The 26270-nt window shown below is 34.7% G+C and overlaps 2 protein-coding genes across 13 annotated transcripts in view; both read left to right on the top strand.

The window, feature by feature from the left end:
• The window catches only part of msh3 (mutS homolog 3 (E. coli)), a 190725-nt gene extending 171686 nt beyond the window's left edge, over positions 1–19039 (top strand). For 4 of the 8 annotated variants that reach the window (XM_009301782.4, XM_073950743.1, XM_073950742.1 and 1 more), the window contains exons 22-24: positions 5153–5279; positions 15021–15189; positions 18384–19039. In XM_009301782.4, coding sequence (XP_009300057.1) covers positions 5153–5279; positions 15021–15189; positions 18384–18465 — 378 coding nt within the window. In that variant the 3' untranslated portion in view covers positions 18466–19039. Of the gene's footprint in view, positions 1–5152; positions 5280–15020; positions 17068–18383 lie in introns of those variants that run through there. The other 4 variants (XM_009301781.5, XM_068221261.2, XM_073950741.1 and 1 more) reach the window with 2 other exon arrangements.
• Positions 19040–22648: 3609 nt separating this feature from the next.
• Positions 22649–26270, top strand: part of rasgrf2b (Ras protein-specific guanine nucleotide-releasing factor 2b) — a 140739-nt gene continuing 137117 nt past the window's right edge. For 4 of the 5 annotated variants that reach the window (XR_012405901.1, XM_009301771.5, XM_068221184.2 and 1 more), the window contains exon 1: positions 22686–23308. Coding sequence is in view for 4 of the 5 variants with exons in the window: in XM_009301771.5 (XP_009300046.1) it covers positions 23033–23308 (276 nt within the window). In the remaining variant the exon portion in view is untranslated. Of the gene's footprint in view, positions 23309–26270 lie in introns of all 5 variants that reach the window. The other variant, NM_001128233.1, reaches the window with a different exon arrangement.

Genomic DNA, 26270 nt, shown 5'->3' on the forward strand with positions numbered 1-26270 from the left:
GAGCAGTTTAATTGAGCACACTGGTTAAAAATCTAAAATAGTTTTTCATCCTTCAAAAGGGCTGTTTTTTAAGGAACAAAACACTGTTGATCAGAGATCCAAGTTCAAGATTACGTTTACTTTGACAGGACTGAAAGAAAAAAACTGTATGTTGTGTGTATGAAACACTCTTGATTGTGTTATAACCTTTATATATTAGGGTTATGTTGTAAATACACTCAACGGCCATTTTATTAGGTACACCTGTCTAACTGCTTTTTAACACATATTATCTAATCAGCCAATCACATGGCAGCAACTCTGTGCATTTAAGCATGTAGACATGGTCATGACAATCTGCTGCAGTTCAAACTGAGCATCAGAATGGGGAAGAAACGTGATTTAAGTGATTTTGAACATGGCATGGTTGTTGGTGCTGGTCTGAGTATATCAGAAACTGCTGATCTACTGGGATTTTCACGCACAACCATCTCTAGGATTTACAGAGACAGGTCTGACAAAGAGTCCAGTGAGCAGAAGTTCTGTTTGTTCTGTGATATTTTCTTGGCACATTTTGGGCCCATTAGTACCAATTGAGCATAGTGTCAACAACACAGCCTACCTGAGTATTGTTGCTGACTATGTCTATCCCTTTATGACCACAGTGTACCCATCTACTTATGACTACTTCCAGCAGGATAACGCACCATGCCATAAAGCGGGAATCATCTCAGACGGGCTTTTTGAACATGACAATGAGTTCACTTTACTCAAATGGCCTCTACAATCACCAGATCATAATCCAATAGAGCACCTTTGAGATGTGGTGGAGGGGGAGATTCGCATCATGGATGTGGAGCTGACAAATCTGCAGCAACTGCGTGATGCTATCATGCCAATATGAGCTTAAATCTCTGAGGAATATTTCCAGTACCTTGTTGAATTTATGCCACAAAGGATTACGACAGTTCTGAAGGTAAAAGGGGGTCCAACCTGGTACTAGTAAGATGTACCTAATAAAGTGGCCAGTGGGTGTAAAAAAAGGAATTAATCGTATGGTCCTCTTCTGTCCTAACACAGTGCACTGGAAAGCACTTTAAACTCTTTTGCTTAATTTGATGAAAAATTATCCGAAATTATCACTCTTTTTTTAAGGAAAAATAAGTGAACAAAATCCAATTAATTCAATGTTTATGTTCTTTTTTAATGGTAAATGCCAGAATATGGCAACTGATTTTGGTCTCAAAGCTCACAGTGAGAGGCTGTCAGCCAGACTGGTCTGTAAATAATACTCACTCATGCTGGTGTAACACTGGAAATGTTTCTGACTGGTTTATAATTGTTATACTAAACTAATACAGTCACTGTGACCTGTTCTTTCATCCATGCAGAGATGTTCTGATATCTGTGCAACAACTGTTGAATCATTTGTGCGATCAGATAATTACACTTTTTTTAACACATAACTATTGTCGATCATAGACTGAAAAAGAATAACTTTTAGGCTAATTGAAGTGGGTCAACGAACAGTTAGCATATTTGTTCATTCATATGAAAATGTTATATATGCATGGTTAACTTTTCGAAAAATACCAGTGAAATATTTCAATACTCATCTTCCTGCAGGTAGACTTTTGAATCAGAATATGATCGTGTTCCACTTGCAAGAAGAGGCCATATTTGAATCTCAAAAACTACATAAAAATAAAAGCAATTCAGTCTCATTTTGATTACGTACTCCTATATAAATTTCTGGAGAGCACCAAATACGTCCAAGGAGCTACGTTTTTTGCAGTTTTGGTTTTTACTAATCCACCAGAAGCCACTGTGTTCTCTTTTTCAGATCTCAAATTTCTGTCACGAGTGCCATTCTTCTCTAAACCTAACCAATAGTGTTTTGAAAAGTATCAACTGACCCACCCACCCCCTTTCCTAAACCCAACCGCAGTGTTTTAAAAAGCAATCCAGATTACCTCATTCTCACCCTGTTATTTACTTGTTTGTTCAATTTTTTAGCCCTTTTTTTCCTTTTTTTTCTGACTTTCTATTTCTATTGTTTTTCACTGGACTCTAACCCCTTTGTCACAGTCAACTCCGCTCTGCGTTTCAAGTCTTCCAACATACATGTTGAGCTACCGGACAAACTGGTTACAGCATATAAGCCAGGGGTATCCAAACTCAGTCCTGGAGAGCCTGTATCCTGGAGAGTTTAGCTATAACCCTAATGAAACACACCTGAATCAGCTAATCAAGCTCTAACTTGATATACTAGAAACTTCCTGGCAGGTATGTTGAAGCAAGTTGGAGCTAGACTCTGCTGGACACCGGCCCTCCAGGATAGAGTTTGGACACCCCTGGTATAAGCAGTCCACTTTGAGGTAAGCTATCAGGAACAAACAGGAACGGAACAGCACCATACCGCCCCATAGTGTTTGTTTTAAAGATGAAGTGCAGCCATACGTAGCTCTGGCTACATAATTCATGATTTCCAGAAATGTATACAGGGCTACAATTTCAGAATGAGCCCATGTTGAATAAAAGTCTGGGTCATGATTAGCCTTGCATAGCCAGACCTTAGACTGACAGCAGAATGTCAGTCCTGGCAGTAAGTACCCTCCTGGCAGGTGTGTTGAAGCAAGTTGGAGATAAACTCTCAAGCACACCGGCCCAGTTTGGACAACCCTACAATAGACAGATTTCACGTGGACGTCAAAAAAAAAGGGACATCGGACCTCATTTTCAGCTAAGTTAAGGAAAATTACAATAGTTAGCTAATGCTTTCTTTTCCAAACACATGTTTTAGGGTGCTTTCATACCTGTGAATTGATTCAGTTGTTCCGAAACAGGGATTAAAATTGTTACATTGTTGCTCTTTGTTCTTGGTACGGTTCGCTTTCACACGGCAAAGTTTCTAAACGGACCAAAAGAGCTAAAATAAGTCACGTTTGAGTAAACTCTTCTCACATTGGTCAGAGTTTCATGGTTTATTTTGCAGAGTCCCGCTCAGCTGTCAGTGGGATGATAGTGGTTTGGTGGGGTTTGACAAGGTGCGCGCGATGTTGTCTGAAGAGCGAGGAGGGATGCGGTGGGGAAGGGTGAGAAAGGTGCGCAACATTTTTTAGGACCGGGAGGGAGAGGCGCGACTCCTGAAACTTCCTGGAGACTTGGGATGTCTGTTGAATGACCTCCCGCCCTACTCATAATTCTCTCTTCATATAGAAGATATGGTGGTTTTACATATGCCAATTGAACCACACTAACTGGGCAAACGAGACGGGTTCCGAAACAAAAGTCTAGGTGTGAAAGCACCCTTAGAGGCATCAACGGTATTTAAGAACGTGCCCAACAGCGCTTAAATGTTAGCGGGAAATGGACTTTTAAAAAATTTAAGTATGTGGCAACACTATTACAGACAAAACAAAGGTGTGCTACAGAGGACAGCATTGTTTTATCGATCAGGGAAGCGTCCCCACAGTGTTTACCTGGTGCCATAGACTGAAACCTAGGAGGATAATAAGCGTATCACTCTTAAAGAGATTATGATTTTGTTTGATGCCTAATATGCTTTTAATTGTTTAAGTTAAACTTAACTGAACGATATTAAGGTAATGTTTACACCATATCTGCACTTTAAAATCACGGCAACAGCTTTAGGTTTGTAGTCCACAGCATGTTGTTGCAATGTTTACATTGCTGATCCTATATTTCCAGCTTTCTTCCCACCGCGGCCTTGCTTTCGTTTTTTTAAATGGTGTGAAATAAGCATATAATCTAGTGATTAGTGTGTTGACACATTGCACTAAGGTGCTCATGGCGACCTAAGGTCGATTCCTGGCTTGAGGTTCTTTGCCGATCCTTTAGTCTCTTTCTGCTCCCTATGCTTTCCTGTCTCCACTCTCCAAGAGCTGAGACACACTAAGCCGACAGTCTGCATTGGGCTTCCTTGGTCAGTGTTGGTCCAACTAGTGTGTTTGGTGTCAAATCTATATCGGGCTGATGGGTGAATAGTGCGATCTAGCTGGTTTTTCTGCAATGAATCAGAGCGCACATGTGACGAAGTGAAGTGATGTAGCAGGTAAACAAATCAAGTCAACAAGGAACACAATGATGCCTGCTGTAGTTTCAAAACATTTCTTATGTATTTGCAAACGATATGGATTATTAGATTATCACACATATTACTGTAAAGGTAACAAGTAATAATGGTACTAAATGCTGCTTTGTTTATGCTCCTGATTTTGGAAGTTCTGGATTTTATCCTTCGCCAAATACACATCCTCTTATGCAGGCGCGGGCAAACAATCGTTTTAGTCGACTGCTGTCCATTTGGTGTGTTCACAGGTAGCTTTTTTGGTCCAGATGTGAGCCGACGCAAGACCACAACGCAGTTGGGTTTAATCAGCACAGTATATCCAAAGTATATTTCGACTCCATTTAAGTTCCTCAAGCAAAACTCTGGGACTTATTATGACACGACATACATAGTCTTAAGAATCCTGCTTAAAAAAATCTTTATTAATGTGCATTGTCATCAATATAAACATCACAGCTTTTTTTATTAGTCAGACCTGTTTCCAGACAGGCTGATTAAGACTGCTTCACATTCGGCTTCTAGAAATCATGTATATTTAAACCAATCAGAGGACAACTTCAATTTTGCTGAAGTCTTGCCAAAAAAGAGTGGCATATACATCTGATGTTTAACCACGGGTCTTTGGGTGGTGCTTTGGCATGTTGTCTAATTTTCAGACTAGGTCAGCATGCATATTGTCAAAAACATAAAATATGCCAGCAATGGTTGCATATTAGTTAAGTCAAGTTAGTTTTATATTTAAAGCTCTATTTACAAAGTAGACTCTCTCAATACCACTTTACATAGATAAAAAAAAGTAAAATCCTTACCAATATTTCAGATTATAGAACGTACTCAGCATATCAAGCATGCAGCAAGGTAGTGTTAGAACGCTGGTGGAATTCTATTTAAATTAAAACTGATACAGTTCAGTTTGAAACAAATGTCACTGTTTATGTAGAGCAGCTCCACCGAATCCAACCAAGCAAGCCAGAGGCGACAGTGGCTAGGACCTAAAACTTAAAGTTGTGCAAAAATTACACCATCATCATTAAAATCAGCTCAGACATGTGATTATCTTTCTTTTCTGTGTTGCCACAGGTGAGGTGTATGACGCTGTTTGTGACCCACTACCCTCCTTTGTGCGAACTGGAGCATTTGTACCCACAGCATGTGGGGAATTACCACATGGCTTTCCTGCTCAATGAGCCGGAGAGCACTTCTGATGGTATGTATGCATACATCTACCTGTTCACATTCATAGTCAGTTAAATTATCTTTTAGAGTTAAGAATAGGCTACATACTGTATTAGCCTAACCCTTACTCAAATATATTATTCACACTCACATGTTATTAGATTGGGCTTCATATTCCTAATTAAACTATTGTTTAATAGTGTGGAATCAGGCTTATAAGATTTATTTACAGGCATTTTTAAGTTTTTAATGTCTTTTGAGGTGTTTATTAAATCAGTAATGCAATAAATAGAGGAAGAAACACAGAAAAAAAATCTTCATTTTTTTATTCTAGTCTTATTTAATGTATTTTAAATTGTAATTAATTCAAATTATTAAGGTAGCAGCAGTAATTTACTTTGATAACAATATGTTTCTTAAACAGCTAATCATCATAAAAATCCAAAATCAAACAAAAAAGTGCTCAGGGGTAGTTTAAATAATGTGTTGGTGCACTTTGGGTAAGGAATTCATCAGATTAAACAGCAAAAGTCAGTCCAAGGCACTCGAAAAATGTGGAAAAAGTTTTAAAGTTTTTATTAACATGGCTATCCTTGTTACCCTGATGAAGGTATCCTGAGACACTAAAGACTGCAGTAATGTATCTCAAAATTCAGCTGTAATTGTGAGGATTAAATACATTTAATCACATAGAAAACATTTATTTTACATTTAAATACAATTTAGCAGTATTACTGTTTATATTGTAGTTTTGATGAAATAAATGCACCATTCATTAGCAGAAAACAAATTTCAATATATGTTTTCAAACGTTTGACCTGCAGTGTTTATACATATCAGGCCCATATAGCTAGGGAGGGTTTAGGTGTTTCGAAGGACCAACCCCCCTCCTAACAAAGTCCAGAATTTGGCCCCTACATGAGCTCATCTGTCCCATTTTTGACAGTATGCCATCGTAAATTCGTGGCTTTAGGAAGAATAACCAATAAAATAACCAATAAAAGAAGGCTTTTATTATTTAAATGGGCAAATTCTGACAGAGAAAATGAGCTGGTCAGTTAGTTTTTTGCCTACAAGCTAACGTTTTTATTTTTGTTTGTTTGTTTGTTTGTTTTTTATGATGGATGATAATAAATTACCATTTAAAAATAAGTATTTTTCATATTTTTAAAATTATAATCTCATTACTTTATATATAAAACTGTAATAACTTACCGTTTAAATGCACATTTGGAAATAAACATAAATGTTTGTAAACTAAAAATAGTATGATAAGCAGTTTGACAAAAATGTGAGAAGTATTTCTAACCCAGTGGTTAGTGTGTTGTAGGGATGCAACAATACAGTTAGCCTACAGTTCAATACATACCTTGTTTTTTTTTTACATGGTGTTCAGTTTGGTTCTCATGTCTTGACATGTGTTTGGTTTTTATTCTATAGGCAATAGCAACAGTAATAAGTTGAGAAAAAAATTAAAACAATTTATTGTAATACTCCTTTTGTTTTACTTAAAAGCCAAGAAAAATACATTAGTTCCTAGTGTATTATATAAAAAGAAAATTAACATTGAAATCTGTGGTCAATCAGCTGTTGGTAGCCTATGTACAAACTGGGGAACACACACTTTCCTACATTTTGAAAATAAACATAAATGTAAAGTTAATAAAGATAAATTGGCCTTTTCAAATAAACATATTTGTACTTAAGTAAACATAAATAAACCATCTTAATTATCTCCGTGCTGAAAAAAAGTGTGAGGTGGTAGTCTGTAACGCAGATCGAGTGCTTTTATAAGATGACAAAAGTCTGCATCTCCAATCACCGAAAACGGCTGCAAATCTCTAGCAATAAACACCTGCACTGCCTTTGTTATTTTTATGTGTCTCTCGGAACCAGTTGGGTATGTTTGCTGAAAGGATTCAGTAGGGATTTTTGCTTTTTGGAGGACTTTATTACCTTCTCTGCTACCCTGCATTTAGACAGTGATATTGGTTATACACGTGTAAAACAATTCTTGCACACAGTTATGATTTGTTCACCATTGTTTCTTTCATTGGCATTATACTTACCGGCAAAACCGAAATGTCCTCACACCGCAGATTTGAAAGATGCCGGCAATTCCTTGTACTGTTGCCTCACTTCGCCGCCGCTTGCCATGTTAAAGTGTGGAATGTTGGTTAAGCACCCCCTATCTTTAAAGCATAGTGATTGACGAACGGGGAGGAGTTCATAGACTTACAGGCACACACAAAAAGTCAATCCGGAGAGATAAAAAACACACATAATTTATTTAAACGTAAAACGGAGAAAACCACAATTCACAAGCGCATATTGAACCATAGATGTCGTACCGAACGGTTCAATATTACATTGAGAATCGTGGCGCCTCTTGTGTGTTGACATATGGTGTATAATGCTCCGGGCAACCCTAGTTTGAATCCCGGCTCGTGGACCTTTCTCTCATTTCACTTTCTGTCAACCTACTGGCCTGTCAAATACAGGCAAAAATGCCAAAAATCATTCTTTAAAAAAATAAGGTGTGGTAATGATAACCATCCAACAAGCTACAACAGCACAAATTAATGCTTAAAATGTCACTAAAATGCAGCATTTGAACCTTGAATAACTGCAAATATGTTAACTTTGTGAGATAAAAGAACCACCCCTTATAATAGGCTGGCTATGGGCCTGCATGTATTTAGTATTTTTTTTTTTTTTTGTAGCTTTTCATGATGTTTGATCAATATTTATGTATTGCTTAATATGTTGTTTTCAATCCGGAAAACCATATTTTTCAAGTTAATAGCATAATGGTGCACATTACACAAGCACTGGAAACACACTGAACACAGAGCTTTAAGTCCAAATAAAGACCATCTGTGTCCTTTAAAGATGTTAGTTTTGAGTCTACATCATATTTATGTTTCAGAGAAACTTTTTAATGTAACAATAACGTTCATTTATAGTATGATTTTTTTTTTGTGATGATTTGAGTTACTGTTGATGTTTGTCAGCTGGAACCAGTCTGGCCATTCTCCTCTGACCTCTGGCATCAACAAGGCATTTGCGCCCACAGAAATGCCGCTCACTAAATATTTTCTGTTTTTCGGACCATTCTCTGTAAACCCTAGAGATGGTTGTGCATGTAAATCCCATTAGATCAGCAGTTTCTGAAATAAACTGACCAACCTTTCTGGGACCAACAACCATGTCACATTCAAAGTCACTTTCAAAATCAGCCTTCTTCCCCATTCTGATGCTCGATTTTGTACATGATCTTTCCTAGAATTTCACCATTTTTTAACTCAATATAAAACACAATGTAAAGAACTTTTTAAGTCATATACTTTTGCACTGGAACCAAACATTGTAACATTTTATAAATTTGTAATCTTTCAAAACCTTATTGTAAGTTGCACGAAGCTGTCATTCTGAGATAAGGATTATAATTTCCCCTATTTTGTTGTAGTTATGGCACTGTTCCCCTTCTTGTGTTTTTATAATACAGCATATGCATCCTTGAACTTGATGTATTGCTCTTAACTGCAATCCATCATCATTACTGATCTTGACTTTCTTGATAATGAACGCAGCACGTTATTAACTTAATCTTGATGTCATCTGAGAAAGCCATTAGCGTCTGGATCATGGAATGAGGAGTGCATTGTCTAGAAGTATGCTGGTTATGATAGCCTTTGAACCAGGTACTTTACTGTTGTACTGTATGTGAGCTGAGTCATCCGGGATTTCATGGATCACTTACTCATTTGTGTTATCTTTGCATTGACCTTAAGCTGCTTGAGTGATCAACGAGTGTGGCACACTTTCTTGCACTGTCTGTTAGTCAGTCCACCTGCTGACATTTTTTGTCTGTAAGAATAATGCTGTCCAATATGGGGCTATTTTATTTCGTTTTATTTTTTATTTTTTGTTTATTATTATTATTATTATTATTATTATTATTATTATTATTATTATTATTTAATAATAATAATATGAAATATTATAATATTTTTTATTTTATTATTTTTTTTTATATTTTTTTATATTTTATTTTTTATTTTAATTTAAATTTAGTTTTCATTTTATTTTATTTAATATTTTATTTAATATTTTATTTTTTAATTGTATTGTACATTTATTTCAAATTAATTTTATTTTATGTTTTTCTAGTTTTTATTTATTTTTATAATTTGTTTAATTTTATTTTTAATGTAATTTTATATTTTATTTATATTGTTTTATTTTATATCTTTACTTATTATATTTTTATTTATTTTTTATTTTGTTTTATTTTATTTTTATCATATATTTTTTTATATTTTAGTATTTTATGTTATTTAAGTTTTTATTTTTAATTTCATTTAATTAAATTTTTATATTTTATTTATTTTATTTTAGACCAAATCACATTTTATTTATTTTGTTTATTTTTTCTTATTAGCGTTTATCTTAAAAGCTTTAATTTTATTCTAGACATAAAAAAAGCAAATGTCACTTTTAAATGTGTTTGAAGGCCATATTTAATTGCATTTGCTCCCTGACTCTCATTTAATTTGCTGGAGGTTTTTTTTTTTTTTTTTTGACAATTTTCTTCTATCAGGTCGGCGTTGTTTTGATATGTGTTAAAGCAATAGTTCACCCAAAAATTAAAAATATGTCAATTATTCATCATCTTATTCATCATTATTTATCATCTTGTAAACCCAAAAGAATTTTTGAAATGCCCAAAAAGTATTGAATAGAAATAGAGATATATATTTTTGCTGTGCCAGTTAAAGGGTTCAGTACATGTGAAGTGATAGCATTACTTTATTTAATAAACAGACATCATTTCATTCAGATACAAAATCACTGGTAAACAAAGAAGATTAAAAGGGGTAGTTCATCCTAAAACAAAATCTGTCATTATTTTCTTGCTCTTCAATTGTTCAAAAGAGTTTTTTAAGGGTCTTCTTTTGAACACATAAGAGGTTATTTCGAAGAATAATGGTTCCCTCATTTGGACCCCATTTTCCTATTACAAAAGTCACTTGGTACCCTTTGTTCTAGTAATTCAAACACAACCTTTCATGTTTATTGCCGTAAATATGATGTAGTCTGTACAGTATATGTGACCCTGGACCACAACGTCAGTCTTACAGTATGTTGCATGGGTATATTTTTGGCTATGCATTGTATTAGTCACAATTATTATTATAATTATTGTTTTTAGTGCCAAAAATCACTAGAAGTTTAAATAAAGATCATAATCTATTTAGATATTTCATGAATTTGTAAAATTGTAAAATCTATCAAAACTACTAATCGCATCAATTAGAGACAGCTTTAAAGGTGATTTTTCACCCTTTTTTAAATTTGACAAACAATACATCAGTGGGAAGCTTTTTTATTTAACTTTCATGTGGTGAATTAATCTGAAGTTCTATTATGACTGCTTGTGTTGTACAGGGCCACATATTTATGTTAATACTGTATGTGAAGAAAAAGCCTACATTTAATTTGGCCATCATAGACAGTGATCAAACAAGATTGTAATTTCATTTTCAAATGCAAGTTTGATATTCAGGAAACTGGAAACGGCTGAATCAGTCACTATAGAATATGAGTGATATTCCTCATTCTCGTCTTTATGTGTGCAATTGATTTGGGAATCAGCTGTGTAGTGTATTTCATAATCTGCGTATGACCTCAGGCAGTGACAGGTCAACAGATCATGTGTTTGTGGTAGTGTTCAGGAGAAGATAGCATTGGAAGAGAAGCCAGAGGAAAAGTTTTTAATAATGATTTAAATAAGGAATAATACATTTTTGAAAAGACTAACACTTTTACCATGCTTGATACATGTTTGTTTATGTAAAACATTTTTCAGCTTTTGCTGAAGCATGTAGGTAGCGGTTTTTATATTTATGTAGAAAAAATATATATTTGTAACATTTTAAATTTTAAATCTTATATGTAAAGATATTTGTGTATCGGTGTATATCCTGTGTGTATTTAGCAATGTGTAAGCATTTTGGACCTGCATAGGTGCATAACTAATGTGCTCTGTGGTGGACTTTAGACCATTTTTTTAAAATTAATTTATTTATTTTTTGGTCAATAGCACAGTCTATTTAAGTTTCTCAGAATATTAACGCAGCAACAATGCACCTTAACACACCCACTTTATAGACCAGCACACCCAAAAGTCCACAAAGTGGCGTAAATGGATTTGCTATTAAACATCGTGGTGAAAAACGTGAAAATTTTGAGTTGCGCTGGTCTGAAAATAGCAACAAATCAGGCCAAACACGTCATATGCCTTATTGCACTGCATGTATTACAGGGCCCTAAGGAAATTATTTATCTTATTAGGTTTTACAAATTTAAGTTTTAAAACATTAAACCATTAAGCCCAGCCCCAAGAATTGTGTTGTTTCAGCTCATTTAAAATAAGCAGTTTGAACAAACTGAGTGAACTATTTGGATCGTGTCAGTAAATTATAACAGCAAAGTAAATTTTTTGTTTGAACAATGCCTTTAATGTGCCTATTTTAATAATGTCTTTTTTTCTGCTTTTAATTCTATGGTGGATTGTAAGGTGGTAGAAATAAAGTTTCTTTTTATTTTAAACTTTGAAGTAACTTCTTATGATACAGTATAAGTTGATTACGAAATATGAAAACAGCTGCTATAGAAAACCAATGGGCACCTTGGAGTAGCTTTTGACCAATTGAAGTTAAGCATTCTGCAGTTCTGTGATATATATATATATATATATATATATATATATATATATATATATATATATATAAAACATTCTGTAAACAAAATTCTGCTATATCTGAAATCCATGAAACAGTGTTGCAAGAGCCAGGTAGTGGTTACTTAACAACTGGCTTGTGTGCATGGCAGTAATCTTATTGCATAAGTCCTCTTTGCTATGCCGTTCTGTCATTTGGCTCTCCAGCACTGAAAATTTGTTCTTAAATCACATCCACATTCCGAGATACTTTCTGAAAATCAGAACTCAACTTGGTTCACTCACGGTTCATGTCTTTCTTCTTTCTGACTTTTTTTGTTCTCTGCACTTAATATTCTGTGCCATACTGAAAAGGGAATCAAGTCTATGACAGAAGCTCAGAGAAATATTGGGAGAAATGGCTTACAATATTCATAAATCAGGTTAATAATAAATCTGTGGTTACTGTCACACCATGACACAGGAACAGATTTTTTTATGAAAACTGAAAAACTGTCATGTATTGAAAAAGTTATAAGGGAAAACTCATTTTATGCATTATAATGTTCATCATTGATGCATTACTCTTTTCCAGACATATCTATTTCCTTAATCATTATACTAATATGAAGGTTGGTGCTATTAATTCTTATGTACTGTTGGGGATGTTTTTATCCGCTCTGGAATGAATTTGTGTCTTAATTTGGCCACATCCTTTGTGTAAGCAGAACAATTTTCGGAGACAAATCTGATTTTGACACATATTTTCAGAAAATGCTTTGAAATTTTTATAGAACTTGACGACACACTGTGGTTAAATTTACTCCTCCTTTGTTATGTTTGGGATGAAAACTAAATTAAACTGCTGTTAAAAAATGCATTAGATAAATATTTTTCTTCATTTTCTTTGCATAAATCATTTAATCAACCTCAGTCCTAATAAAAACTACTAATTTTTTTTTTAGAAAATGTCAGGATTTTAACTCTTTAATTGGCAGTTTCATAAATGATGTAACAGGTTTGGTGACAAACACATACAAAATAACAGATTTTCAATATAAAAAGTAATTTTTTAAAACCTTTTATTAAAGTCTTGTGGAAAAGCATTGCCTTTAATGCATTGTTTTTGATTGATTTTCATTTTTTCCTCCCTTATTTACTGTTGGTGGCTGTTTTTGCCCCATTGAATTCCATTATAACCACATTTAATTTTGATCTAATTTTGATTGCAAAGCCATGACACCATATAACCATGCATTTTTGATTGTTAGTGGCCCTTCCTGTTGGGAAGAAGCAAAACGTGTTATTTTTTATTGTTGATAATCAGTTGGGACCATAAACCTTTAGATATATGGGGTATAGCAGTAAATTAAAGTGTGCATATGTCTGTAAGTGTGTGAGAGTGACCTTTACGCACTTTCCTTGTTGTGTCTGAGAAAATAAAATTATGCATCTCAGCTTTCAGAACTACATGGAATAAATTAAAACAGAGACTATAGGCTCTATTTAGACGATCCATACACAAAGTGCAAACCGCAGGGCGCAAACGCATTAAGGGCATGTCAGAATCCACTTTTGCTAATATAAGGATAGAAAAATCCGCTTTGTGCCGTGGCGCATGGTCTAAAAGGGTTGAGCTTATTCTTTTTAATGAGTTTTAGGTGTATTTTGAGAATAAACCAATCAGAGTCTCATCTCCCATTCCCTTTAAGAGTCAGTTGCGTCTGACTGTAGCGCATTTGCTATTTACATTGACAGACTTTGTAAGTGGAAAAACTGAACCCTTCACTGGAGAGAAAACAGTTAAACAGAGCATCTACAGCATGAGAGTAATAGATGAGCCTCCTCATTGTTTACTTTCGCTTTCACTCTCGTGGATAGGAAAACTTCTTGTACGCACAGACATCCATTAGCCTATAAATAATTAATTTTGTTTGTTCAGCGCAACAATTGGTTTCAAAACTATTTCTAAATTCAGTTCTAATTTCCAGCAAACGAATAAATGAACAATAATAACGAAGTGTGGTCAAAAACCTGAGTTATATCCAAATGCACATGCTGTGCCGCATATGGTCTAAAACCTGACAGGTGGACAAATCTAAGCTTGTTTTTAATAAAACAAATATAAATCTGCATATAATAAATATTACTGCTAATAATAATAACATTATACAAAAGCAAATTTTAACGAATAAACTGAAAAAGCCCCTGGAGATGAAAAAGGCATGAAAGTGGCTTTTATATTTATGTAGGCAAAAAAATTATGTTTTGTAATATTTTAATCCTTTATAATTATATCCTATATATATCCTTATTATATCCTATATATATCCTTAATATTTTTATTCTTTTTCATATGTAAAGAAGTTTGCGCATTGCTGTACATCCTGTTTGTATTGAGCAATGTGTAAGCGAGGCGCATAACTAACCTGCTCTGCGCTGGACAATAGACCAGCTTTGATCTGGCCTATAGAACAGGCTATTAAAGTTTCTTAAAAGAGCAATGCGCCAGCAATGCACCTCAACAGGCCTCCTTTTTTAGACTGGAATGCCTATGGGTGCACATATGAGCGCAAATGCATTTGCTATTTAAACAGCAAAACTAGAAATCAAACCCAGGTGTGTCTGATTGGGGTTGGAACTAAATTTTGCAGGACACCGCCCCTCCAGGACTGAGTTTGATACCCCTGCTCTAAGGTGTGCAGTTGTTTTTTGGCAGCATGATTTAGTTCCTAAAATAGTTCCAGGCATTGTTTATTACTAATTCAATCACTTTTCCTTGGTTATTTTTGCATAAAAATATGCTAAACAATGTATTGTTTATATATTGTACAACTTTTATCTATATAAAAACCATAAAATAAGTGTTTTTTTTGCAAATGCAAAATAGAATGGTCTCCTATTGGACAGTAAGCAGCAGAACTACCATGGACATAGTTTTTTTTCCATTCATTTTCTTTTCAAAACCTTCTCTTGATTCAGAGTACATGCTCTGATCATTACTTTTTAAAGTGTTTAATACTGTATCTCTGTTGCTTTTATTTCTAGAGGAGGAGGCTCAGCCAGAGTTCATCACATTTCTCTATCAGCTGATTGAAGGCGCAGCCGCCAGGAGCTACGGGCTAAATGTAGCGCGTCTGGCTGAAATCCCAGAGTCCATCCTGAGGACTGCTGCATTCAAATCCAAGGAGTTGGAGGCTCTCGTGAACAGCCGGAGGTACGTGGGCAGATTGGTTACACAATGGAAGAAGAACACTGTAGTAATTTTGTATTGTGGAGGAACTTCGTTCAGAACAAATTTCTAACTTTTACCAGGTGTTATTGTGTTTAAGGTCTTTGTTTGCAAAAATATTGCGTAGACTAGCATTTTCACATGGTGCATATTTGATTATAGTTATTATCAGTGCAAGATCTTGAGCTAAAAAGCTTTTAAATGTGTGTTGTTTTTGAAAAGAGCAGATTTTTCAAACACATTTTTATGCATAATAGTTTTAATAACTCACCTCTAATAACTGATTTATTTTATCTTTGTTATGATGACAGTAAACAATGTTTTACTAGATATTTTTTGAGACATTTAAAGGCTTACCTAGGTTAACTAGGCAGAGAGTAATTAGGCAAGTTATTGTTTATTCTGTTGATAGTCGGAAAAAAAAAAATTAGCTTGAAGGGGCTAATAATTTTGTCCTTAAAATAGTGTTTCAAAAATTAATAACTGCATTTATTCTAGCCGAAATAAAACAAATAAGACTTTCTCCAGAAGAAAAAATACGATCAGCCATACTGTGAAAAAGTCCATGCCCTGTTAAACATCATTTGGGAAATATTTCAAAAAGAAGACAAAATTCAAAGGGGGGGCTAATAATTCTGACTTCAACTGTATGTATATGCTTGTATGTGTATATATATATGCATATATAAGTTGCAACAATTTCATTTTCATTTCTTTTTTTCACATCGTCATTATGGGGTATTGTGTGTGGAATTTTGAGGGAATAAATTAATTTATTCCATTTTGAACAAAAAAAATTTGAAAAAAAAGGAAACCCTATGAATACTTTTCGGATGGACTGTATATTAAGTGGCCTTAACTACAAGGCATTTGCATCAAAATATAAGTACAATGTACATATTGTGTTCATAATGTAATGCAGAACACTGGTGTTCTCCTTAGGTGGGATACGTGTAGGGTTAGGGACAGGTTTAGTGATATGGGTAGGTTTAAGGGTGGATAAAGATGTAAAGGCTGGTCAACAGTGTAATTACAGAAATTACAGATGTAATTGCATGTACAGTAGGTATTTAATCAAGCTTAAGTACATTATAAAAATGTTTGAGTTTAAGGTATCATTGTTACAGTGTAACTATTCATTTAACTACTGAGTTGTATTATGCCACTTTTCCACTGCATTGTATGGCATTGTTCCAGCTAGTACCTGCTAGTACCACCTTGAGTGAGGTACCAATAACAAATGTGTTGTTTACACACTGATGATGATTGTCTGGTCAGAGGGAATCATTAGATTTGCGACATGACACACTAATTCCACTATATATTAAATAGTAATAGTTAAAAAAGTGTTGTTAGATTACACAATGAAAAAAAACCTCTGAAATAGCAACGTTGTGGTCAGTAGAGGAGGTTTAGATATTACTCTTGTTGGTGGCTGAGAAACAGATTCTGTGAGAGTGGGATGAGAAGACCTGGAATGAAAATGTTTTCAGGACATCATGGCAGTAGAGGCAGTGCACACTATAGCAAATAATCCCACCCACATAAAACGGTACTAAACTGCAATGGATATGCAAACAGTCGAGTAAAACTGAACCGAAGCAAGCAGAGTCATGGCAAACTGTACCGTCCAAAAATGGCTTTGTATTATTACATGCACTTAATATATTTTTAGGTTTTTTCCACAGTCCAAAGACATGCAATACAGGTGAATTGGGTAGGCTAAATTGTCTGTAGTGAATGAGTGTCTGTGGATGTTTCCCAGAGATGGGTTGCGGCTGGAAGGGCATCCGCTGAGTAAATACATGCTAGATAATTTGGTGGTTCATTCCGCTGTGGTGGCCCCTGATTAATAAAGGGACTAAGCCGAAAAGAAAATGAATAAATGAATGAATAATATATTTTTAGGGTTAGAATGCTGGTTAGATTTAAAGTTAGCTGCATATAATTATGGATCATTATTAGAACATGGAGCTATATACTATGGTATATACAGTATAGTACATGGAATGTGTAACAACATTAAAGAAAGTGTTAGCCTGCTTTGGTTCAGTTTTTGTTTAAAAAAATAAGTTGAATTAATAAGGCCTCAGGGTGGCGCAGTGGGTAGAAAGATCACCTCACAGCAAAAAGGTTGCTGCTGGTTTAAGCCTCAAGTGGGTCAGTTGGCATTTCTGTGTGGAGTTTGCATGTTCTCCCATGTTCGCGTAGGTTTCCTCATGGTGTTCCGGTTTCCCCCACAGTCCAAATACATGCACCATAGGTGAATTGAATAAGCTAAATTGGCTGTATTGTATGAGTGTGAATGCAAGAGTTTATGGGTGTTTCCTTAATTTCCTCTATATTTAGAAATAGTTTTGAAACAAATCTTTGAGCTTAACAAACTAAATTAATTATGTACAGGTTAATGGATGTCTGTGCGCACAACACCTTTGAGTGAAAGTGAACACCAGACACACCAGAATGAAAGTGAAAATAAATAATGAGGAGGCTCATCTCTCATTCTCACGCTGTAGATGCTCTGTTTAGCTGTTTTATTGGTAGTGAAGCGCTCAGTTTTTCCACTTACAAAGTCCGTCATGTAAATTGCGAATGCACCACAGAATGCACGCAGCGCGACACAACTGACTCTTAAAGGGATTGGGAGATGAGACTCTGATTGGTTTATTCTTAAAACACACCTATAACTCATTAAGAGAATAAGCTCAACCCTTTTAGACCATGTGCCACGGCGCAAGGTGGATTTGTCCGTCCTTAAAATAGCAAAAGTGGATTCTGACACGCCCTAAATGCGTTTGCGCCCTGCGCTTTGGACTTTGTGCATGGATCATCAAAATAGAGCCCTTAAAATCACTCCAGAGTGGATGAAATAGTCCCCAACAGCACACAAAGGTTAAGGAGAAGGAGAAAGGAGAAAGTTTTAGATTGTGCAAACAATTTAGAGCCATTGTTTTTTTTCTTTTTTCCAAAGTGCATAATGAAGTATAAGTCTAAAGTGTCCGTGCATTCTTGTATGTACCTGAGCAAAAATGTCTTGCTTGATTTGACTACATTATTACGATACATTATTTATTAAGATATTTACTTTGAATGATGTTTAAATCGTTTTTGTCATTTCTGCATTTGTGTATTATATGTAACATGATATCATTTCCCTCTCTCTCTCAAAACTTCTGTAGGAAAATGGTGAGACTGTTATCTGATGCCTGGAGTATCATCGACACGGAAACACTGCTGGACTGGAGAAAGCGTAGTCATTAATAATAGCATGTTGGTACTGTAATTGCCTATAGGATGATGCAAAAAAACATTCAAACCATGTATTTAAATAGAGTACTCCATATACACTGTAAAAAATATCTGGTAATGAACTGTTTCTGTATTTTGTTTGTGTTTGTGAATTGTATTATGGGACCTTGATCGACTTTTGATGTTGAAAATTCATGATAATTCATGTTTATAAAAGTCAGTTTTTCTAAATGTTTAAGGTTAAAAGTTGTTGGAAGAAAGATCAAGGTCCCATTATGCAATTCAAAAGCATTAATAAACAGGGAAAAATGAAATCATGAACCACAAAATGCGAAAAACTGCTCATTTATGGATATTTTTTCAACAGGATCTGTTTTAGCTTTACACGAAAACAAGACAACTTGTAACTTTTAATGTGTTGTCTTTGTATAGATACTTGCAGTATATCAAGGTACTTTGAACAGAACATTTTCTGAAGATGTGCTTTATTTGTATCTGTTTGGCAAAAGAACAAAATGATGCATTTTTTCAAAGATTGTAAGTGTAACATGTTATTTACATTGATTAAATTGTAAATCAAAGATCACCATTGTAACATTTTGTTGTCATTTACTTACACTCGTTTATACCTTAATGTCTTTGAACAACAAAAGAAGATACTTTGTATAATGTTTATGTCAAGAGTTTTGGTAACCATTGACAGTAATTTCATTTTTGGGTGAACTCTTTAGGTTTCCTCAGTAATCTTATTGTCCTTAAGAGCTGCTGTCTGAGGTGAGTGATGATGAGTCTTCATACAAGCTGAAGCAGTCAGACAGAAAAGATTAACGCCTCCATTGTCTTTCTCTCATACTTAGATTTGCATCGATTTTTATGAGACCAAGGTTTACTTTAATAACATTATTCGAATTGCCATTACAGTGAGAACTTTTTGGTATGTTGCATTTTATTAAGCAAACCGACTTTCAAGAATTTTTACATTTCATTTTTTATTGGTTCTTTACAACATGCAACATATTAGTTATCATAACATTTATCATAACAAAATCTTAAAATGTGAAAAAGTTACAAATGGAAGGAAACTGAGTACTTTGCAATGAATGAGAGGTTTATGTTTATTTTTAATGACAGGACAGCCTGTACAGAACATGCTGCTTTGGTAGCCACTGTTTTGTTCACATACTTGTACTGTAGACCTGTAGTTGATATATTTCTTGTGACGTGACATGTATTTACCAGGAAAATTTGCTTAAAGGGGTATTTCACCCAAAAATGATTGTTGATAATTATGATTAATATTTACTTTCCCTCAAGTAGTTCCAAACTTTTATGAGTTTTTTTCTTCTGTTGAACACAGATTTTTTAAGAAAGCTGAAAACTTGTAAGCATTGACTTCCACAGAAAGCAGATACTATACAAGAGAATGCATGCAGGCTTTCAGCATTCTTCAGAATATCTTATTATGTTTTTTAACAGAAGAATGAAACTGATAAACATTTGACACAAGTAAATGATGATATAATTTTCAGTTTTGGGTGAACTATCCTTTTAATATGGCACAGTGACTAATAACAGGTAAAGTATTGTTCAATCTTAACTTGAAAATGAATGTTTGAAAATACTAATAAAAAAAACTTTTTGCTAAAATGACATTTTGTTTATTTTATGGTCTAAATGGCAATATACTGTCATTATGTGTTTGAGTATAAAGTTATTTTAAGTTTTATTCTGTGAATTACCAATCAACGACAAATCAAATACCTACCACTGTTTAAACCTTAACAGACTCAATATTTCATTAATTAATGCTTATTATCAACCACAGCAACTAAAAAAAAATTGTTATTCTGATTAAATTCTATTTTTTAAAACAAACTAATACCAAAGAGCATAGAATCACCAAGAGGCGACACTCTAGTGCGATTTGGGAAACTACGCCACTAGATGCCGCGGTGGCCATTTTGGAAGGAAAGTTCCAATAGAAAAACAGGATATTATAAGCAAAGAGCTTAGAATGACCAAGAGGCGACACTCAATAGAATAATCTATACAACACTAATAATACAATAATACAACACTTACTATCACAGTCATCAGCTCTTTTAATAGTTTATTTTACAGACTTATAATATGCTGCTGTTCTATTGAAGTTTTCATTCCAAAATGGCCGCCGCGGCATCTAGTGGCTGTTTTCCAAATCACACTAGAGTGTCGCCTCTTGGTGATTCTGTGCCCTTTGTTAGTCTGTAAAATAAACTAAAAGTGCTGATGAAGGCGGGGCTTCATTCGCCATATTGACAGTTACACTTTTTTCCATTCAAAGTATATGGGTGACAAGTTTTGTGTATTAAATAAGCTGTGTCTCATTTCAGACTTCAAAGGTGAGTCTTTCGAAGTCCTCACAGGCTAAACCGAGCATTTTGAAATGAGACGTTCGCCTGAAGAGGACAGATCTAGTCACCAGGCAACCGTAACAGCTGCTGTTAATAAGCGCTGAAAAAATTTGTAATGACTTTTTTAAAAGTGATTTTTAAAACTTATTTTAAACGATCTGAAGGCAAAACAAGGTATACAGAAGCTGGAAATATATTTCCTTTGATCCATACATGTACACATATAAACACATGTAAACTGTCTTTTAAATCCCTCTTTAGTAAGACATGTCATACTCTTATTGTTTTTTCAACGTGTTTAGCTATCCAAGTAAAATAAACCGAACTCATACCGGAGTTTTCTTTAAAAGCATCCTGCCGTTATCAGCGCGCAATGAATCTTAGGACTTTTGAGGCCTTGAAGGATCCACAGTTGTGTCTTTCATTACCTGGGAAATGAAGGGCGCATTTGGAGGCTGCATTTGAAAGAACCTTCGAATTATTGTGAAATGAGACAGCCTTCGTCCCGCCATGATGACGCAGCGCACTTCAAATGCATGCTTCAGAGGATGCAGCATCTGAAATGAGACACAGCTTTAGTCCTTGCTAATACATAATGCAAACAAAGGCCCCACTTTATATTAAGTGGCCTCAACTTATATGCACTTGCATTGAAATTAATAATTTGTTACAATGTACCTATTGTGTAAATACAGGTTTTTACTTTGCACTTATCATTGATTAAATACCTGCATGTTAATACATTTGTAATTAGTTTATGTTATTACATTTATAATAGACGCTTTTCACATTTCTGCATTTTTCAGCAGCAGAAGTCGTCATAGTTGAGGAAATTCACTGTGCAGTGAATGGGGAAGTACAACAGGTGTTATCAAGACTTCCAGAAAAAGAGGAAAAAAGTGAGAGACTGATGACAGCAGCCAGAGAGAATATCGTCAAATTTATTGTCAGCCCCATAGATGCTGCATTAGAAATGCCTTGCACAAGCAGTAATTCACTTTTTGTAATTTGAAGCAAAGATGGTAGAATACATTCATAAATACATCAATATGTTCATATGTTTTTTTTATCAAAACATTAAAGCATTTAACATGCTGATAACTGTTAAATGCCTCATAACAGTCTTGTGAAAAGGGTCCATAACACCCTTATTAAAAAAGGGCCCTTAAACCCATACCACCAAATCAGCCCCTAATCCCACCCATTTCCCAACTCAATAGCACAGAAAGCACTCTGCTGTACATTATGAATAAATTAAGTAATATTGTATTTATATGATGTAAGTACATAGTAGTTAAGAACACTTAATATAAAGTGGGATCCAAAGAAATGATTATGAAATTGATCTAAATGTTTTTTATTTCTATTTGTTACATTTTTATTAGTCCTTTATAAAATAAAACAGTATTAAGATTATATCGAAATACTTAATAAATCTAGAAATTCTCCAAATTTAGAGAATCTGAAAATGTTCAACTAGTCTCATTTAATGAATAGCCTAAAACAAACTATTTTTTAAATGAAAAAATGCATACCTATCGCATCTGTTTTGTGTTAAGTAATATGAAATTACAAAGATGTATTAACAGTGCTACGTTACTGTAACTTTTGCAACAACAGAGGTTGTGATGACAAATTTGACAGTTTGAATTTGGTTTCCCTTTGTGAATTGAAGTCATTTACATGGCTTTAACCTGGCTTGCTAATGTAAATTGGACCTGTCAGCTCGTCGCTCCGCCCCCTCATTAAGATCTTATCATAGTCCCGCCCCTTATTAGACTTTCCTCCAGCGCTGTCGACCTGCCCACTCATTAAAAGCTGCGCTCAGCTACAAGGGAAAGTGAATCTCCATGCGAGAGAGAAAGAGAGAGAGGCGCTGTCTCTTTAAGAGGATGCCAAAGCCGATTACATCTGATCTCAACAGTGATTCTGTCTCACCGTCTGTCCACTACTACTGCTTATTTTGCAGTACGCTTTGACTGACAGCGTTATATATCGGGGTTAAAACTTTTTTTCCGCTCAGAATGGATTGGGCACCGAACTCGTTTGGATGAGTCGCGTATGAGCGGTGCGCTTCACCTCGGCAACTTTCTCCTGCGCATTTCTCCAAGCAGCCTAGGTGGAAAGTTAAAATCGCATGGGATATGGTGACAAACAAGTGAACATACATTAAACCAAGACGGAAAATGCAGAAGAGTGTTCGGTACAATGAGGGACACGCTTTGTTTCTCTCCGTTATCGCGCGTAAAGAGGGCACCAAGCGAGGCTATCTCAGCAAGAAGACCACGGAAAACAGCAAATGGCACGAGAAGTTTTTTGCACTTTATCAGAATGTTTTGTTTTACTTCGACACCGACCAAAGTGCTCGACCATCAGGGATTTATCTTCTGGAGGGATGCACATGTGAACGGGTCCCTGCGCTCAAGGTGTCCACTGTTGGCAAAGACGCACTTGACAAGCTGGTGAGTTCAGCGCTACTGTAACACACCTGTACAAATTGTGAGGGGTTTTGTTGTTCACCTGCAACGTTTGCTGAACGACAAAAGTTTAAAATGTAAGTCAGTCAAACGCACCAAACAAACGCTCGTGAACAGAAGACCGTTTAGCCTGATGTGGTAACCATAGCAACACTACGCTGCTTTAGGGCTTTCCTTTGAGAGTATATTGGATTTAACTCTGACTAATGCTATTTTAACTCTTTAAAATACATCTACAAGTCATACATTATGAAAACGATATAAGTTTCTGTTTAAATGTCTTTTATACGCTAACGGTAAGCAAATGTGTGTCCTTGTTATGTTTTGGTTACGCGTGAGAATCCTCCACAGATTTTACCGTACTGCTGACTGAAATGACGTAACGTTGAATCCAAAATGATTTAAAGTTATGGAGTAATTCAAAAAAGATGAAGAAGAAAAAGTTTAAATATGGAACGCTGCTTTTTTTATTTGAATATTCATAAGTAGATCTAATTATCCCTCGCATTTGGAAATCCAGCGCAATACTGAACTTGGAAAAAATAGTATTTTGCTCATGTCATCGAATGAGTATCAGATTTACACTTACAATTTTCTTTGGTAATAATCATGTGAAAACCTGTTGCATTGTACTGCCATATTCCTCCCGTGAATAGGATTAAAGTGGCTCTGAGACTTGACTATGCAGATTACCCTGTTAATAAACCTCTGTAATATCTATACTCGCCCTTTATTGGAACGTGTGAGATGGGTGGGTGGTGATTTGAATTTCACATTGGCTTCTGACAAAGAAATGTGAATGAAGCCTTTTCATGCTGAAATGTTCACCTTGGTTATATAAAGCTTGGGTCTGCTGATGTCATAAGAATGTGTTATATTATTGGGTGAGCAGCACTAAAGTCAGATGTCATTCAGAAACGGCTTTAGGGGCTTCCCGTTCAACAGGTGTATAGTCTGTTACCTCAGCACAGAGGAAAAAATACATCTATTTATGCAAGCATCATGAGCCATGCCTAATATGGGAATTATTCAAGCTCTATTAACCCATGTTTGGTTTAACACTTTCATCTGCAGAAAAATCATGTATAATCATTTTTAGTCGTCATTTACTAATGGTGTTGGTTTGTCATGGAACAGCCGTTTAATGATGTCATTCAGATCTCACTGTTTTATAACTAACCAAATTCATGATTTTGTTCTGCATATTTTTTATGATTTGTTTTTTAAGTACTCTGTAAAACAATACTGGGTTCTACACAATCAATGGACAACATGATTGATTTAAGTTAAGTTTTTCAGATTTAAGTGGATTAAAAAATAAAACAATTAAGTTGTCACAAAAAACTCAAGATTTGTTTTGTGTCAACTTATTTTTACCCTTATGTACTGTTGAGGAGGTTTTCATCCACTCTGAAATCTTAATTTGGCCATAACTTTTTCTGTTTCAGCTAGACAATGTTCAGCTGAACAATTTTTTGGTGACAAATCTTATTTTGACACATATTTTAAGAAAATACTTCAAAATTAAAAAAAAAAAAAAAAAAAACACTCTGGCAATACACGATACACTCTGGGCAAAATTACTTCCCTTTTGTTATGTATAGCTGCAAACTTGCAAACTATATCCTGGCTTGCAGGAACGTTGAATTTTACTCATCACAATTTTAGACAAATCTGTGTTTATTTGAAATGAAAGTACAAAAATCCAAATGATTTTGAGAACATCTGAATATTCATCTCAGCTCTCAGAACTACATAGAGTAAATAAAAACAAAACTGTGTATTTCTGCACCATCATATGTTAAAATGAAAGTCAATTTGGCAAAAACAGCCACCAACAGTAAATTAGAGAGAATAACTGAAAATCTAACAATGCATCAAAACCAATGTTGTTAATAATTGTTCACATGTCCAAGACTGTGATAAAAGAATCAGTCCAAAAATTAATTTCTATATTCAAAATATACGTAATTTTGTGTGTTTTACCCAACTGCATTACCCATTATGCTGTGCAGAATTCCACCAATCTAGCAGTTGTAGTGAGTAAAGAGTGATAAAAGAGATCTTTAGCTCCATCCAGTCCAATGAAGCACTGTAGAAAATGTACTTGAGTCTTCCTGTACTCTTAAAAGTACTTTTGTGAGTTTGTGTAATTGACAGAGCTTTGTACTGTAGAATTGTACTATAGGTCTGTTTCATCTTGTAACTCATCTGATTTTCATTTACTAATTACATGAATCTAATTACAGATTTCAATGTTGTAAATTTAACTTGCAGCTGATTGGTTTGGTTCATGACAATATATTATAACAAACACTCTTAAAATATCTCATGTGGAATATCTTAAAAGGCATTTAAAAAAAAACACTCATAAATTTAGTGTATTATAATTGAGATAAATTGATGCATAGATTAGATTATGTCAGAAACTCTATATGCTTGTAAATTGATCATTTTACAATGAATGTTTATCTTTAATTAAGGTTTTATCACGAGTACGCTGACATCAAAAATGAAAGTGTTTTAGATTCAGTTAATTATCTGATCTTGAATGTCACAATTGTTATTGCAGTGTTCATTGTAAAAATTATCTGCGAACATCATTTGATGATCTGATTTTTCATAATTTTTGTCAAAGTTTCATAGAATACATTTCACAATATTTACTGACAGTTTTTCTTAATTGCTTTTGCTCAATTCTTGATTGTTTAGATCTCTGAACAATTAGCTTATTGTTCACTTCAGAGGGGCATTTCTTATTGATTGAAGCTAATTACAAATGCTTTGGCGCATGTGTGTAAGTACAGTCTGAACAAAACTAAATGCATATGGCTTATTGATCAAAACTGACTATTGATCACGCCTCCTTAAACACGAGCACAGCAAAAGAACCCTCTCTCGTTTGTTAAAAGTAACTAGTGCCAAAACTGCCAAACTGACATGCTAT

The sequence above is a fragment of the Danio rerio genome, chromosome 5 (genome assembly GCF_049306965.1).
Source record: "Danio rerio strain Tuebingen ecotype United States chromosome 5, GRCz12tu, whole genome shotgun sequence".
In the NCBI taxonomy this organism is placed as follows: Eukaryota; Metazoa; Chordata; class Actinopteri; order Cypriniformes; family Danionidae; genus Danio; species Danio rerio.